At 50.0% G+C, this 13,478-nt stretch overlaps 1 protein-coding gene across 1 annotated transcript in view; it reads right to left on the bottom strand.

The window, feature by feature from the left end:
- Positions 1–13,478, bottom strand: part of LOC130492718 (myosin-11) — a 79,668-nt gene that overhangs the window by 29,713 nt on the left and 36,477 nt on the right. The window contains exons 10-21 of the mRNA XM_056866481.1: positions 12,762–12,905; positions 9,270–9,365; positions 8,879–8,997; positions 8,573–8,725; positions 7,041–7,214; positions 4,934–5,107; positions 4,614–4,728; positions 3,586–3,779; positions 3,082–3,203; positions 1,538–1,607; positions 991–1,151; positions 229–337 (exon numbers count right to left, since the gene is read on the bottom strand). Of these exons, the coding sequence (XP_056722459.1) occupies positions 229–337; positions 991–1,151; positions 1,538–1,607; positions 3,082–3,203; positions 3,586–3,779; positions 4,614–4,728; positions 4,934–5,107; positions 7,041–7,214; positions 8,573–8,725; positions 8,879–8,997; positions 9,270–9,365; positions 12,762–12,905 (1,631 nt within the window). The remainder of the gene's footprint in view (positions 1–228; positions 338–990; positions 1,152–1,537; positions 1,608–3,081; positions 3,204–3,585; positions 3,780–4,613; positions 4,729–4,933; positions 5,108–7,040; positions 7,215–8,572; positions 8,726–8,878; positions 8,998–9,269; positions 9,366–12,761; positions 12,906–13,478) is intronic.

The following is a 13,478-nucleotide window of genomic DNA, read 5'->3' on the forward strand; positions in this document are numbered from 1 at the left end:
GTGGGGTAAGGAGAAGATCTTGGAAGGGTGGGGTAAGGAGAAGATCTGAGGGCCTCGGAGACCCAACCCAGTGGTTTGCAGGCCGACGGAGCCAGCCCCGAAAGCCAAAAACTGTTGCAGGAGGGTGCTGCTCTCTCAGGTCTGCACGGAGGTGCTTCGGAACCAGCTGAAGCCCCTGGACAATCTTCAAGGGCAGCCCCACAAAGGGCCAGCCAAAGGAACACTCACTTTGGTGAAGAGTCGCCACCATTGCCAGTTCCTCAGCTTCAGGTAAGCAGCACAGTTTCTCTGGATGACCTTCATGGCTGTCAGCTGCTGTTGCCGCTTGGCAAAGGCTCTGCAAAGGAAGACGTGCGGTGGCTGTTTTGGTCGTATCGATCATGGGGCCGGGAGGGGGGCAACCCAACTGAAAATACGCAGTCCAAATGCCAGGAGGCGAGGACCCCTCATGCGCAAATGCATGGAAATCGTAGAACAGAACCGTAGAGTTGGGAGGGTCCATAGAGGCCATCTAGTCCAACCCCCTGCTCAATGCAGGATCAGCCTAGAGCATCCCCGACAAGTGTTTGTCCAGACTCTCCTTAAAGACTGCCAGTGAGGGGGAGCTCACCACCTCCCTAGGCAGCCCATTCCACTGTCGAACAACTCTTACTGTAAACATTTTCCTCCTAATATCCAGCCGGCAATTTAAATCCATTATTGCGAGTCATGGAAAAAAGCGGCCCAGAGCATCTGTGATTCTCTACTGTGTGGAAAGCAGCCATTTTTGGCAGCCATTCTGAGGCTGTGCCCACCCCGCTGTGCCAGAATTCCGCTGTGCCCACAGGCTCAAAAAGGTTGGCGACCCCTGACATTTGGGTTGCATGAGGCAGGCCCGGTAAACCCACAGTTCTGGGTCTTGGGTGGTAAGTCTGACTCCGCACACCACCCCAGATGTAGCCAAAAGGCCCTTCCCAAAGTCCCACTCTGCTTCCTGGGGAGCCGCCTTACTTCCTGGCCAGGTAACCCCGACTCTGGGCCTGGAAGGTTATGATGACATCCGTGATCTTCAGGTCTCGCTCCTCTTCCAGGTGGGCCAGAACGCCAGTTCGGAAGAAGATCTTGCTCTGCCCGATCCTGTACAGGTTGGGATCCAGTTCCAGGCCTTTGATCTAGAGGGAGGGGAAGGAAGAAAGGGAAGTCCCAAAATGCTGGGAGATGCCGGGGATTGAACCTGGGACCTTCTGCATGCCAAGCAGAGGCTCTACCGCGGAGCCACAGCCTCTCCCAGATTTCTCCAGATTAGAGCCCACCACTCTTAACCACTACACCATGCTTGCTCTCTCTGCACCACATGGTCCCCTCCCTACAGGTCATCCAGCAGCAGCAAAAGACCGGTCTATTCCAGAAGGCTGCTGTAACGTGGATCTCTATCCTGGCTATACTCAGTTAAAAGTATTGGTTTGTTTATTCACTTCATTCATATCCAGTCTTCCCATCCTCTGTGGCAGCCGAGTCGCACAAGCAGAAGAACGGACTCTGAATCGTCGCCACTCACCATAAGGACACAAGCTTGCTTCCCGTCCATAAAGCCCTTCGGGATTGCATTCGCGGCAAGGATTTCATAGCTAGGGAGGAGTTGAAAAAACACACTACATTACTCCACTTGTGGTCAACCATCATTTTCAGAGGGAACGAGGTCATTTACTCTGGAAATGCCATTAATCGCTCGCTTGTTCCTTTAATAAAAGGACGACATGACAGTCATCCATTGCATTTCCATGTTTTCTGTGTTGTTGTCCTCTCTCTTTTGAGAGCTGGCTTGTGGTGATCTTTGTGGCTTTAGATGGAATTGCAGCAACAGCCTTGAACCCGGGGCAAGAAGCACAGCCCCTGCGCTCTGCCCTGTAGACCGCATCAGCAACTGAGTACCCCCCCATTCTAAGCCGCCGCCCCCCTACCACTTCCATTGCATTTAACAAACACGTTACCAATTCATGCTTTCCGGAGCTCATTTCCACTTGGAAAATATTGCTTCTCAGGGATCAGGCATGGTGAGGTTCAGGAGAATGAAGTACTTTGCCAGTGCCATTGTAAGCAGTGTTACTCCCTTCCAAGTTCATTTAAGTCAATGGGATCAGGTGGGTGTTCGTCTGCTTAGGACTGCAGGTGTAAGCATCATGTGGAGCCAAAGCCTCTGACTCTGCACCCCAGCGATGCAAAGGCACCCTCCTGTGGATGCGGCCTGAAGCCTTTTAGCACCACCAGTCCCTCTTCAGATGTTGAGCTGCCTGCCAATCAGTCAATCAGCCAGAGGCTCTCCCCCCCATCCCACCCCACCCCACTCCATTCTCTGCAACCCCAAACTCTCATCATATGACGCATTCAAGGCGTGACTCAAAAGCAAGGGAATGCCGTTATGCCAAAGGATCATCTTCCAGGGGATTCGGGATCTACGCTTTCACTGCCTGGCCACCCACATTTTCCCACGCTTGGTTTGCCCTGCCTTCAAATAGCTCCCAGCCCTGTGAGGGTACAAACAAAGACTGGCCATTTGCAGTCTTGTAGAGGACATCGGGAGGTGTGCATCTCCTCTGTACTTTCGGAGGGGATGGGAGGCCAAAATCTTTAAGCAGTTTGGCTCATCTGGCGAGTGTTTTTAACTCCCTGGCTTTGAAGGTCTGCCGGCTGGACTAACTTCTAAATTTGTTATCGTTGGCTACTCTCAAGGAGTTGGATCCTACAACTGTCTTCTACTACGGCTTCCTTTAAGGGAGAAAGACTTCTTCCAACAGGAAATGACTTTCTCTGATGGAGAAAAGTCTTCCTTTGTTGAAGGAAGACTTGGCCAAAGCGAGTGTGACGACCCAGCCCATGATCATTCTGTGCCGTTTTTACGGTGTATCAGTTTTACTGGTCCCAGTTTTCTGGGAGAGGCAGGGCTATAAGTCTCCTGAATAAGGAAATAAGCGTCGCAGGAGAGTCAGATGGCTGAGGCCTCCTCCAACAAGATGCCTCCTGACCAATCAAAAGTGGGGACCTCCTGAACCCAAGTCGCAGTTGGGGAGCTCCGGCATGACACCCATCCTCCGAGGGTCTTACCGCTGGCGGAATTCCTGGAAGACAATTCTGTTAGGGAAGCCCTGGCGGCAGATTCGGATCCCCTCCAAGACGCCGTTACACCGGAGTTGTTCCAGGACCAAGTGGGCATCCAGTTTCCCCGACTATAAAAAAGCGAAAGTGAACAGGAAAGGAAGGAAAAGAAGAGACATTCCCGCCCGCCCCGTCCTTCAAAAGCTCCACAGAAGGATGTATGGTTTGCAGTCTTCATTAGGACCCTTTCTGCTCTATGCACCCCACCACAGTTTTAGACCGCTTTTAAGGGTTACAGCTTCTCCCAAAGACTCCTGGGAGTTGTACTTTGATGAGGAGGGGCAGAGAATTCTGTCAGAGATCCCCAGCTCACCCTCCCGGCACAACAAATCCCCCCCAAAAAACAGAAGACTGGGAAAAGGAGCTTCTGCCTGTCGTGCAGGCACGTGACAGAACGAGCTACGTTCAGCCAGGCGAGGGGCAAGGACTCCCTGGCTGCTCCGAGCGCCTTACCCTTTTCTCGTGATTTGGGATAATGCAGCGGACAAAGTTTGGGCTCGTGTTCCGCAGGGTGGTCATCAGCTTGGTCAGCTGCTCCTTGTACAGCTGCCCGACTGTCCGGAACATGCCCTTCTTGGTCTTGGACGCGCTCGGGAGGGAGCTCTCCGTCATCTTCGCCATCTGGTCCAGCCCCACAATCCGGTCCACTAAAAACACAAACCAAGCAGGTTTCAGGGACACCCCCAAATCCTCCCCACCTTCTCCTGACCCCTTCCCTTGAGCCAACCACCAGGTACTAGATGGAGATCTCCTGCTATTACACCTGATCTCCAGGCGACAGAGATACGTTCACTGGGAGAAAATGGCCGCTTTGGCTATTGGACTCTATGGCATTGAAGTCCCTCCCCTCCCCAAACCCCATCCTCCTCGGGTTCCACCCCAAAAATCTCCAGGTATTTCCCAACCGGGAGCTGGCAACCCTAGCTGCCAGTATGCAGCTATTACAAGTAATCTCCAGCTGACAGAGATCAGTTCACCTGGAGAAAACGGCCACTTTGGCCACTGGACTCTATAGCAGCAGTCCCTCCCCTCCCCAAACCCCACCCTTCTCCGGCCCAAAAAACCTCCTGCTGGTTACAAAGAGGGACCTGGCGACCCTGCTTGAGCTCCACCTGTCCTGAGATCGAGGACACAAGGAACCAGAGGAAGGCGCAGAGAGGACCCCCCCACCAGGTGGCTGTTTCCACTGGCACAAGTGGTGCAGGAGGGAAGTCTGAAGGCCCTCCTCCACCCTCACAGTGCCTGGAGCCGCACCACGTGGCAGGGCGCCTTGAACAGGTGAGTCCCTCTATGCATGGGTGGCTTCGATTGGTGCTGAGGGCTCCCAACAGGACTTGAGCCAGCTGCCTCATTTAGATAAGCTGTGAGAAACCCCATATCAGGGGTCTTCTTGTACTTAGGGAGGGGGGTACTGGAGAGGAAGCTCTCCTGATCAAGAATTTAAGATGGGAAACCAACCAAGACACACTTCAGGTCCATACCATCTTTCCAAAGGTCTGCCACAAACTTCTCGGAGGACAGGTTTAGCAAGGCCGTGACGTTATCGTTCAGGGGATCCATGTTCTTGGTCAGCCAGGAAGTCGCGTTGTAGTTGACCTTTCATGAAAGAGAGCATGGGAGGTTGGCTGCCACACATTCGTCCCTAACAACTCAGACTGCACAAGGCAGGATTCAAACCACTGACATGCTGAGAGGATTCCCACGGCACAGCAAACCCTGAGCGGGGCCGCTGCAGGTGGAGTGCGGCACCCAGGAGGCCACGACTCAGCCTATGAGGGGAGCGCCGAGCCCAGCAGCGTACCTTCCCCGCATAATGGATGATGGCAAACTCCGTCTTGTCCTTCAGCTGCTTCTGCTTCTGGAACTTGGGGTGTTGGCCTTGCTCCTGGGCCAGCTTCTCCACGAAGGAGGTGTCCGTCGCCTTGGGGAACCAGCACTCCTCGTCCAGGAGGGCCAAGACGCCCGGGGGGTTGTTCTGGAATGCCGGACAAGAGCCGTTCACGAGGAATGCACCGGTGGACGTTGAGCAGGTGGGAGAGGCTGGGCCCTCCGCTGTGGGGACTCACTCCACATTGGCTTCCAACAGCACGGCGGCAACTGTGGCTCAGAGGCACAACCAGCCGGCTGCCTGCGCAGAAGGCCCCGGGTTCCCTCCCCGGACAGTACGATCACGAGGGATGTAGAATCATAGAATCATAGAGTTGGAAGGGACCACCAGGGTCATCCAGTCCAACCTCCTACACAATGCAGGAAATTCACAACTACCTCCCCCCCACACACACCAGTGACCCCCTACTCCATGCCCAGAAGATGGCCAAGATGCTCTCCCTCTCATCATCTGCCTAAGGTCACAGAATCAGCGTTGCTGACAGGTGGCCATCTAGCCTATGCTTCAAAACCTCCAGGAACGTGTTCATTGTTGTGGGCTGGTGGGAGAGACTTTGCCCTCTGCTAAGGGGAAGCCACGACAACAGAAAGATGTCAAGCAGCCGCTGATGGACAGTCCTTGCTCCGCCTAAAAAAATATAGATCCTAGTCTGTACTTTGGGGAGGGGCCATGGCTCGGCGGGAGAGCCTCTGCTCGGCATGCAGAAGGTCCCAGGTTCAATCCCTGGCAGCATCTCCAGTTAAAAAGTAGGCCCAGGCAGGAGGTGATGTGAAAGACCTTTCTTTGCCTGAGACCCTGGAGAGCCACTGCCAGCCTGAGTAGACAAGATGGACCTGGATGGACCGAGGGGTCTGATTCAGTATCAGGCAGCTTCACGCGTCCCTCCAGGCTGCTTTTCCCTGTCTTGTTTATCAGTCAGACTATTAGATATTTTAACGACTGTTATGACTAAGATTTTTGGATCAGCCCCGTTATCAACGCTTTCAGGAAGTGTTTCTCCTACCCACCCCCCATTCCCTGACAGCTCCGATCTTTCCCAAACCCATTCTGCTGCAGTGTTCTGGGAAAGACGGCAGTGAAGCAGAAATGGCTGCTGCCTGCCTGGGGCAGGAAAGTGGATTTTCCTGGCCACGTTCCTTTGTCTTACAACAAAGAGTTGAATATGGTTTTATTTAGGAATACATTTGGTTACTAGCTAGGGTTGCCAGCTTCAGGTTAGGAAATACCTGGAGATTTAGGCAATGGAGCCTGAGAAGGGCAGGGTTTGGGGAGGGACTTCTATGGGGTATAATGTCACAGAGTCTACCTTCCAAAGCAGCCATTTTCTCCAGGTGAATTGATCTCTGTCGCTTGGAGATCAGTAGTAATCCCAGGAGATCTCCAGACACCACCTGGAGGACGGCAACCCTAAGCAAGCATCTCAGGTTGGGCATATATACTGGTCATGGACTGTAATAATAAAGGACCCCCAGGTTGGCCATCATTTAATGGTAGGGTTGGCAGCTCCGGGTTGGGAAATACCTGGAGATTTTGGGGGTGGAGACTGAGTAGGAGAGGGTTTTGGGAGGGGAGGGACTTCAATGCCATAGAGTCCACCCTTCAAAGCGGCCATTTTGTCCAGGGGAACTGATCTCTATCGCCTGGAGATCAGTTGCCATAGCAGGAGATCTCCAGCCACCACCTGGCAACCCTATTACTCGCAGTCCTGAGATGTGGTTTTTATGTTTTTAATGGATTTTATTTTATGTGTTTTACCTACGCGGTAAGCTGCCTTGAGCCCTGCAAAGAAGAAAGGCGGCTGATAAACATTTTAAGTAAACGAATGGGGGGGGGGGGGGAAGAAAGAACAGCACATTCTGCCAGGGGAATCTGGAAAATCACATCCCCGTGAACAGTTTTCAGTTAAAAGGGGGAGGTGTGGTGTGGCTGCCCCGAGAAGAGCGTGGAGATTGAGCTGGTGGGCCCCTAACTGCCGGTGTCCCCTTAGGTCCCCCCCACCCGTGGCACCAGGCCGCCTTACGGGTCTTTCAATGAGCTCGATGCAGGGCTGCAGGTCGAGTCCAAAGTCGATGAAGTTCCACTCGATGCCTTCCCGCTGATACTCTTCCTGCTCCAAGATGAACATGGTGTGGTTGAAAAGCTGCTGCATCTTCTCGTTAGTGTAATTGATGCACAGCTGCTCAAACGAGTTGACCTGCAAAGAATCATGGGGGGGGGGGGGGGAGAGAAGGACACAACGTATATATACAGTTAATATATTTTTTTACATCAAAGCAAACCAGAAACTTGGGGGAATTTTTTTAAGTTTAGGAAAAGGGGTCTAGAATCATAGAGTTGGAAGGGATCACCAGGGTCATCTAGTTCAACCCCCTACACATTGCAGGAAATTCACAACTACCTCCCCCAGACACACCCAGTGACCCCTACTCCATGCCCAGAAGATGGCCAAGGTGCCCTCCCTCTCCTGATCTGCCTAAGGTCATAGAATCAGGCTTGCTGACAGATGGCCATCTAACCTCTGCTTAAAAACCTCCAGGGAAGGAGAGCTTACCACCTCCCGAGGAAGCCTGTTCCACCAAGGAACGGCTCTGTTAGAAAGTTCTTCTTAATATTTAGACGGAAACTCTTTTGATTTAATTTCAACCAACTGGTTCTGGTCTGGCCTTCTGGGGCTACAGAAAACAACGCGGCACCATCCTCTATATGACAGCCCTTTAAGTCCTTGAACATGGTTATCATATCCCCTCTCGGTCTTCTCCTCTTCAGGCTAAACATCCCCAGCTCCTTCAACCTTCCCTCATAGGACTTGGTCTCCAGACCGCTCACCGTCTTTGTTGTCCTCCTCTGGACCCATTCCAACTTGTCTACATCCTTCTTAAATTGCGGTGCCCAAAACTGAACACAGTACTCTAGGTGAGGGGTCTAGCCAGAGCAGAGTAAAGCGATACCATCACTTCGAGTGATCTGGACACTATACTTCTGTTGATGCAGCCCAACACCACATCTGCCTTTTTATGTCTCATGTTCAGTGTTTGGTCTACTAAGACCCCAAAATCCTTTTCGCACACACTACCGCAAAGACAAGTCTCCCCCATCCTATAATTATGCATTTGATTTTTCCTACCTAAATGCAGAACTTTACATTTATCTCTGTTGAAATGCATTTTATTGGTTTTAGCCCAATTCTCCAGCCTGTCAAGATCATCCTGTATCCTGGCTCTGTCTTCTACTGTATTTGCTACCCCTCCCAATTTAGTATTGTCTGCAAATTTAATAAGCATCCCCTCTATTCCTTCATCCAAATCATTTATAAATTGTCTAGCCAGACAATTCTGCTAGGAGGCCGAGCGTGGCTTTTGAGAGCAGCCGTGGAGGGACCCGATTCATACCGAGGCTGTGGCATTGCGAGAGGTGATGTAGAACCACACCAAAAAAGTTTATAAAATTGTGAACAGGGTGGAAAGAACGTGTTTCCCTGCTGAACACAAACAAGCGACAGAGCCTGGAGTTCAATCGCTCCAGCAAATCTAGAGCTACGTAAACAGGACATACCTCGAAAATCTCAAAGCCAGCGATATCCAAAATTCCCAAGAAGGAAGCGCCCTGCCTTTTGGTTTTGTCCAGAGCCTTGTTGACCCGGCTAAGAATCCAGAGGAAGAGGCGTTCATACGTCGCTTTGGCCAAAGCCTCTATTGCAAAGTCAGCCTGTGCAGAAAGGCAGCGAATTAAAAAACAAACCCAAACAAAACTGCTGTTGGCTTCTCTCTCCGGACAATCTTTGGGGCTCAAGACTGGGATCAGAGCACCAAAAGTGTTCGTGAACAGGAGCAAAGAAATCCAAGAAGGCATGGTTGTTACCTGTTCTTTGGTCTGAGCTTTCTGGACAACATCTCGCCCCACCTTGATCCTCGGAGTTAGGATCGCCCGGGTGAAGTCTGTCACATTGATACCCATGAGGTGGCACACTTTCTGTGCGGCTGGAAAAAGAGAACCAACCCGTCACATCACCCCGCATCTTCCCCTGTTCCAGCCACAGGTAAGAAGGGCCAGGTGAATAACCAAAAGCACATAGATCCCTTTGCTTTGAAGACTATCCACCAAAGGCACAAGCCGATAAGCAAGTGCTGTCGATGGACTGTGCGTACCCGGCTCTGGCCAAGCCTCCGGTTTTTATGGGGGTGGGGGAAACTCACCACTTAGTGAGCGATCCCTGTGAGTGGCCATCCTTGTCAGCAGCAGCCCTGCCTACCTGTGTTGTCCGGCATAGACGCCTGGTCAGTGTTCCTCTCTTTCTTAAAGACAATGTTACCAAGCTGGAGAACAGACGACACGACTTTCAGCATGGCTGTGGGGGCACGAAAGAGAAGGGGAGTTCAGCACATGCACACACACCCCTCGTGCATTGGTGGAACTCCAAGTGGGGCTGGATGAGCACCGTCACTCCAGAAGGCAGAGCCCATCTGACAGATGAGCGCAATAATGGGTTTAAATTGAGGGCGGAAAGGTACCGGCTGGATATTAAAGGTAAAAATCCCTTGTGCAAGCACCAGGTCATTCCTGACCCATGGGGTGACGTCACATCACGAAGACCTTTACTAGGCAGACCTTGATTTATGGGGTGGTTTGCCAGTGCCTTCCCCAGTCATCTTCCCTTTACCCCCAGCAAGCTGGGTACTCATTTCACCAACCTCGGAAGGATGGAAGGCTGAGTCAACCTTGAGCCGCCTACCAGCTGGATATTAGGAAACATTTTTTTACAATAAGAGGTTGGTTTTTTAAAAAAAATAATTTATTAGAAGAATTATGTTTACAATAAAAGAAAAAGGGGGGGAAACCTAGATATAAGATTACTTTAAAAATCAAATACTGGTGATACAAATGATTTAAAAACTAAACTAAACTAAAACAGCGCTAATATAACTAAAATACCCTTAGGACAATCAAATAATACTCTATTTGTCTATTTAACTAAAATCCGCATTATTATTACATCCCTCCCTCTCTACAATTTACACATTAGAATGCTTTCTCCATCCTTAAAATGGTTGAATTCCAGCGAGCATCAAGTTCTTCGGTATTTTTATTGTTATTATAATACGTCAGCTTAATTAAAGCATAGGTTTCTTTATCCTTGTTGAGCCAATTATTTAAGTCAGGGAATTTATTGCTTTTCCAGTTTATCGCAAAATTTGTTCTAGCAGCTCTTAACGTATGGAGAAACATAACTCGAATATTGTCTGGAAAATAATTTAATAAAATTGTTTCTGTTCTTACTGGAATAACAATTTCAAGACCGTTGGATGTGATTTCAATCACTTTCCTCCAATATGTTTGTGCTCTACTGCAGCTCCACCACATGTGTAGAAAATCTGCGCCAGCTGAATCACAATACCAACATTTACTAGCATTTTTATCCAAGTTACACATTTTTTAACTCTGCTTGGGGAGAGATGCCACATATGTGTCATCTTAAATAAATTTTATCTAAATGCAAGACTTATTGTAAAATTTAAACCCTTTGTGAGTATAAAGTTCCATTTCTTTTCATCCAACTCATAACCTAATTTTTTATTCCTTTTCTCCTGAAAAGGGGGGTTAATTAACCTATTTTTTTGTATTAATATTCCATATAACTAACTTACAGAGATTTTAAATGATTTTAATAATGGTTGAAATTCGTTCAGGGGTCGCCAACCTTTTTGAGCCTGTGGGTACAGCGGAATTCTGGCACAGCCTCAAAATGCTGCTTTCCACATAGTAAAGAATCCCAGACGCTCTGGGCCACTTCTTTCCTTGACTCGCAATAATGGATGTAAATTGCGGGCGGAAAGGTACCGGCTGGATATTAGGGGGGAAATGTGTACAGTAAGAGTTGTTTGACAGTGGAATGGGCTGCCTAGGGAGGTGGTGAGCTCCCCCTCACTGGCAGTCTTTAAGCAGAGGCTGAACAAACACTTGTCGGGGATGCTCTAGGCTGATCCTGCATTGAGCAGGGGGTTGGACTAGATGGCCTCTATGGCCCCTTCCAACTCTGTGGTTCTATGAGTCACACATCATCCTTGGGGCATGCCCTAGCCTTTTCCTGGTGGCCACCCCCAAATATTATTAAAGAGTCACAACCTCAGTTTGAGAAGAGCAGGCCCTGTGTGGCTGCCGAAGCCAGGGAGCCACCCCCAGGCACAAGGAGCAAAATGAGTGTCGGCACACTGGACAATCTAAGCCCGGGTCTTTCCCATCCAGAGGGAAGACTATTGTAGCAAAAGAAAAAGACGATCAGCAACACCTTAAAGAGTAACAATTTTTATTTCAATATGATCTTTCCTGAGTCATAGAACGATCGAGGCAAACGTTCTCTTCTGAGAGATAGGGTGGGTCTAGTGGTTAGAGCATTTGAAGATGCTCCTTCCTCCCTAAGAACATAAGAGCCCTGCCTGCTCAGTCTAGCCAGGGTTCCATCTATTCCAGCATCCTGTCTCACCCAAAAGCCAACCAGTTCCTCTGGCGGTCCAACAACGGGGTACAGAGGCTGAGGCCTCCCCCCTGATGTTGCCTCTTTGCGCTGATATTCAGAGGTCGACTGCCTCTGAATATGGAGGTTCCTTTTTAGTCACCAGGGCTAGTAGCCACTGATAGACCTCTCCTCCACGAATCTGTCCAATCCCCTTTTAACGCCATCTACGCCTGTGGCCATCACGACACCCCCTGGCAGCGAATTTTAACATTTTAATTGTTCCTTGTGTCAAGAAGTACCCCCCCTCTCTTGTTCCCCAGCCCTTCCTGTATCCAAGACAAATTATGGAATATCTTGCCCCACACAATCAGGTTGCAGACTGCCAGAGGAGTCTTGGTCCAGTGCCAAAAAATTGGCTCTCAGCTGTCCCTTTGCTGTTCTTGAAAACAGCCTTTACTTTGCAGCAGACAGAACAGTAGACTGCAACAGGCAAGATAAAATTCTGGTGCATAAAAACACCAAGACAGCCACTAAAAAAAAGAAGAACTTGGAGAGCTGACACTATGGAAACACCAGGAATAAAAAAATAAATGCCACAGCCACTCCCTTGGGACTAAAGCATACTTTTGAAGCTCAAGGTAATCTCTGTCGCCCTCCTCTCTGTATTAGCCCCAAAGCAGAGAAAGACAGAAAATACACCTGCCACCCAATCCATTCTATATATATATATATATATATACACACACACACACACACACACACACACACACACACACACACACACATATATATATACATATATATATACATATATATATATATATATATATATATATATATATATATATATATATATATATATTTGCAGTTGAGTCACATCTGACCTATGGCGACGCTTGGTGGGGTTTTCAAGGCCAGAGACGTTGGGAGGGGGTTTGCCATTGCCTGCCTCTGCAGGGTGACCCTGGGCTTCCTTGGTGGCCTCCCGTCTAAGTCCGAACCAGGGATGACCCTGCTTAGCTTCTGAGATCTGACAAGATCAGGCTAGCCTGGGCCATCCAGGTCAGGGCAATGCAAAGCCCTAAAAAGACCCCCGACCCCCACCCCCCGCACGCTATCCTCTGGATTTTTCATGCATTCAGGAACTTCCTAACCACTAATTGACAATCCTTACAGAAAGAGGCCTGAGAGATCTACAGGAACAAGAGAAGGACTGAGAATGAGTCAAGATCTAGTTTTTGAACGGGGCGGAGCAGACAGACACACACCCCGGCCGCCAGTGCTACTCACCAACTTGCTCCTCTTCGTTGAAGCCCATGATGCCCATGGCCTCCAGGGTCTCCTGGAACATCTCGTCGTCTTGCTGAGAGGGAATGGGCACGTAGCCGTTGGATAAGAACGTGTAGCCGTTGAAACCTTCCAGCAACAGCTCATCTGGAGGGCAAAGACAGCAAGCATCAGGGTGAGGGCCAGAGGAAAACTCCTCAGCCCCACGTCAACACCAACCCCTCCCCTCCCGTTATAAGGTTGCCCACCTCCGCGTGGTGGGGCTGGAGCACTCCTGGGATGACAACTGATCTCCAGACTACAGAGATCAGTTTCCCTGGAGGAAATGGCAGCTTCGAAGGGCAAACTCTATGGTATACCATAGAGTTACATGAACACATGAAGCTGCCTTATACTGAATCAGACCCCCCCCCCTTGGTCCATCAAAGTCAGTATTGTCTACTCAGACCAGCAGCGGCTCTCCAGGGCCTCAGGTAGAGGTCTTTCACATCACCTGCTTGCCCAGTCCCTTTAACTGGAGATGCTTCCAGGGATGGAACCTGGGACCTTCTGCATGCCAAGCAGATGCTCTACCACTGAGCCAGGGCCCTTCCCCACACATGAAATTGCCTTATACTGAATCAGATCGTTAGTACATCAAGGTCAGTCTTGTCTACTCAGACTGGCAGCCACTCTCCAGGGTCTCAGGTGGAGTTATTTCCCCATCACCTGCAACCCAAC

The sequence above is a fragment of the Euleptes europaea genome, chromosome 21 (assembly GCF_029931775.1).
Source record: "Euleptes europaea isolate rEulEur1 chromosome 21, rEulEur1.hap1, whole genome shotgun sequence".
Taxonomy (NCBI): Eukaryota; Metazoa; Chordata; class Lepidosauria; order Squamata; family Sphaerodactylidae; genus Euleptes; species Euleptes europaea.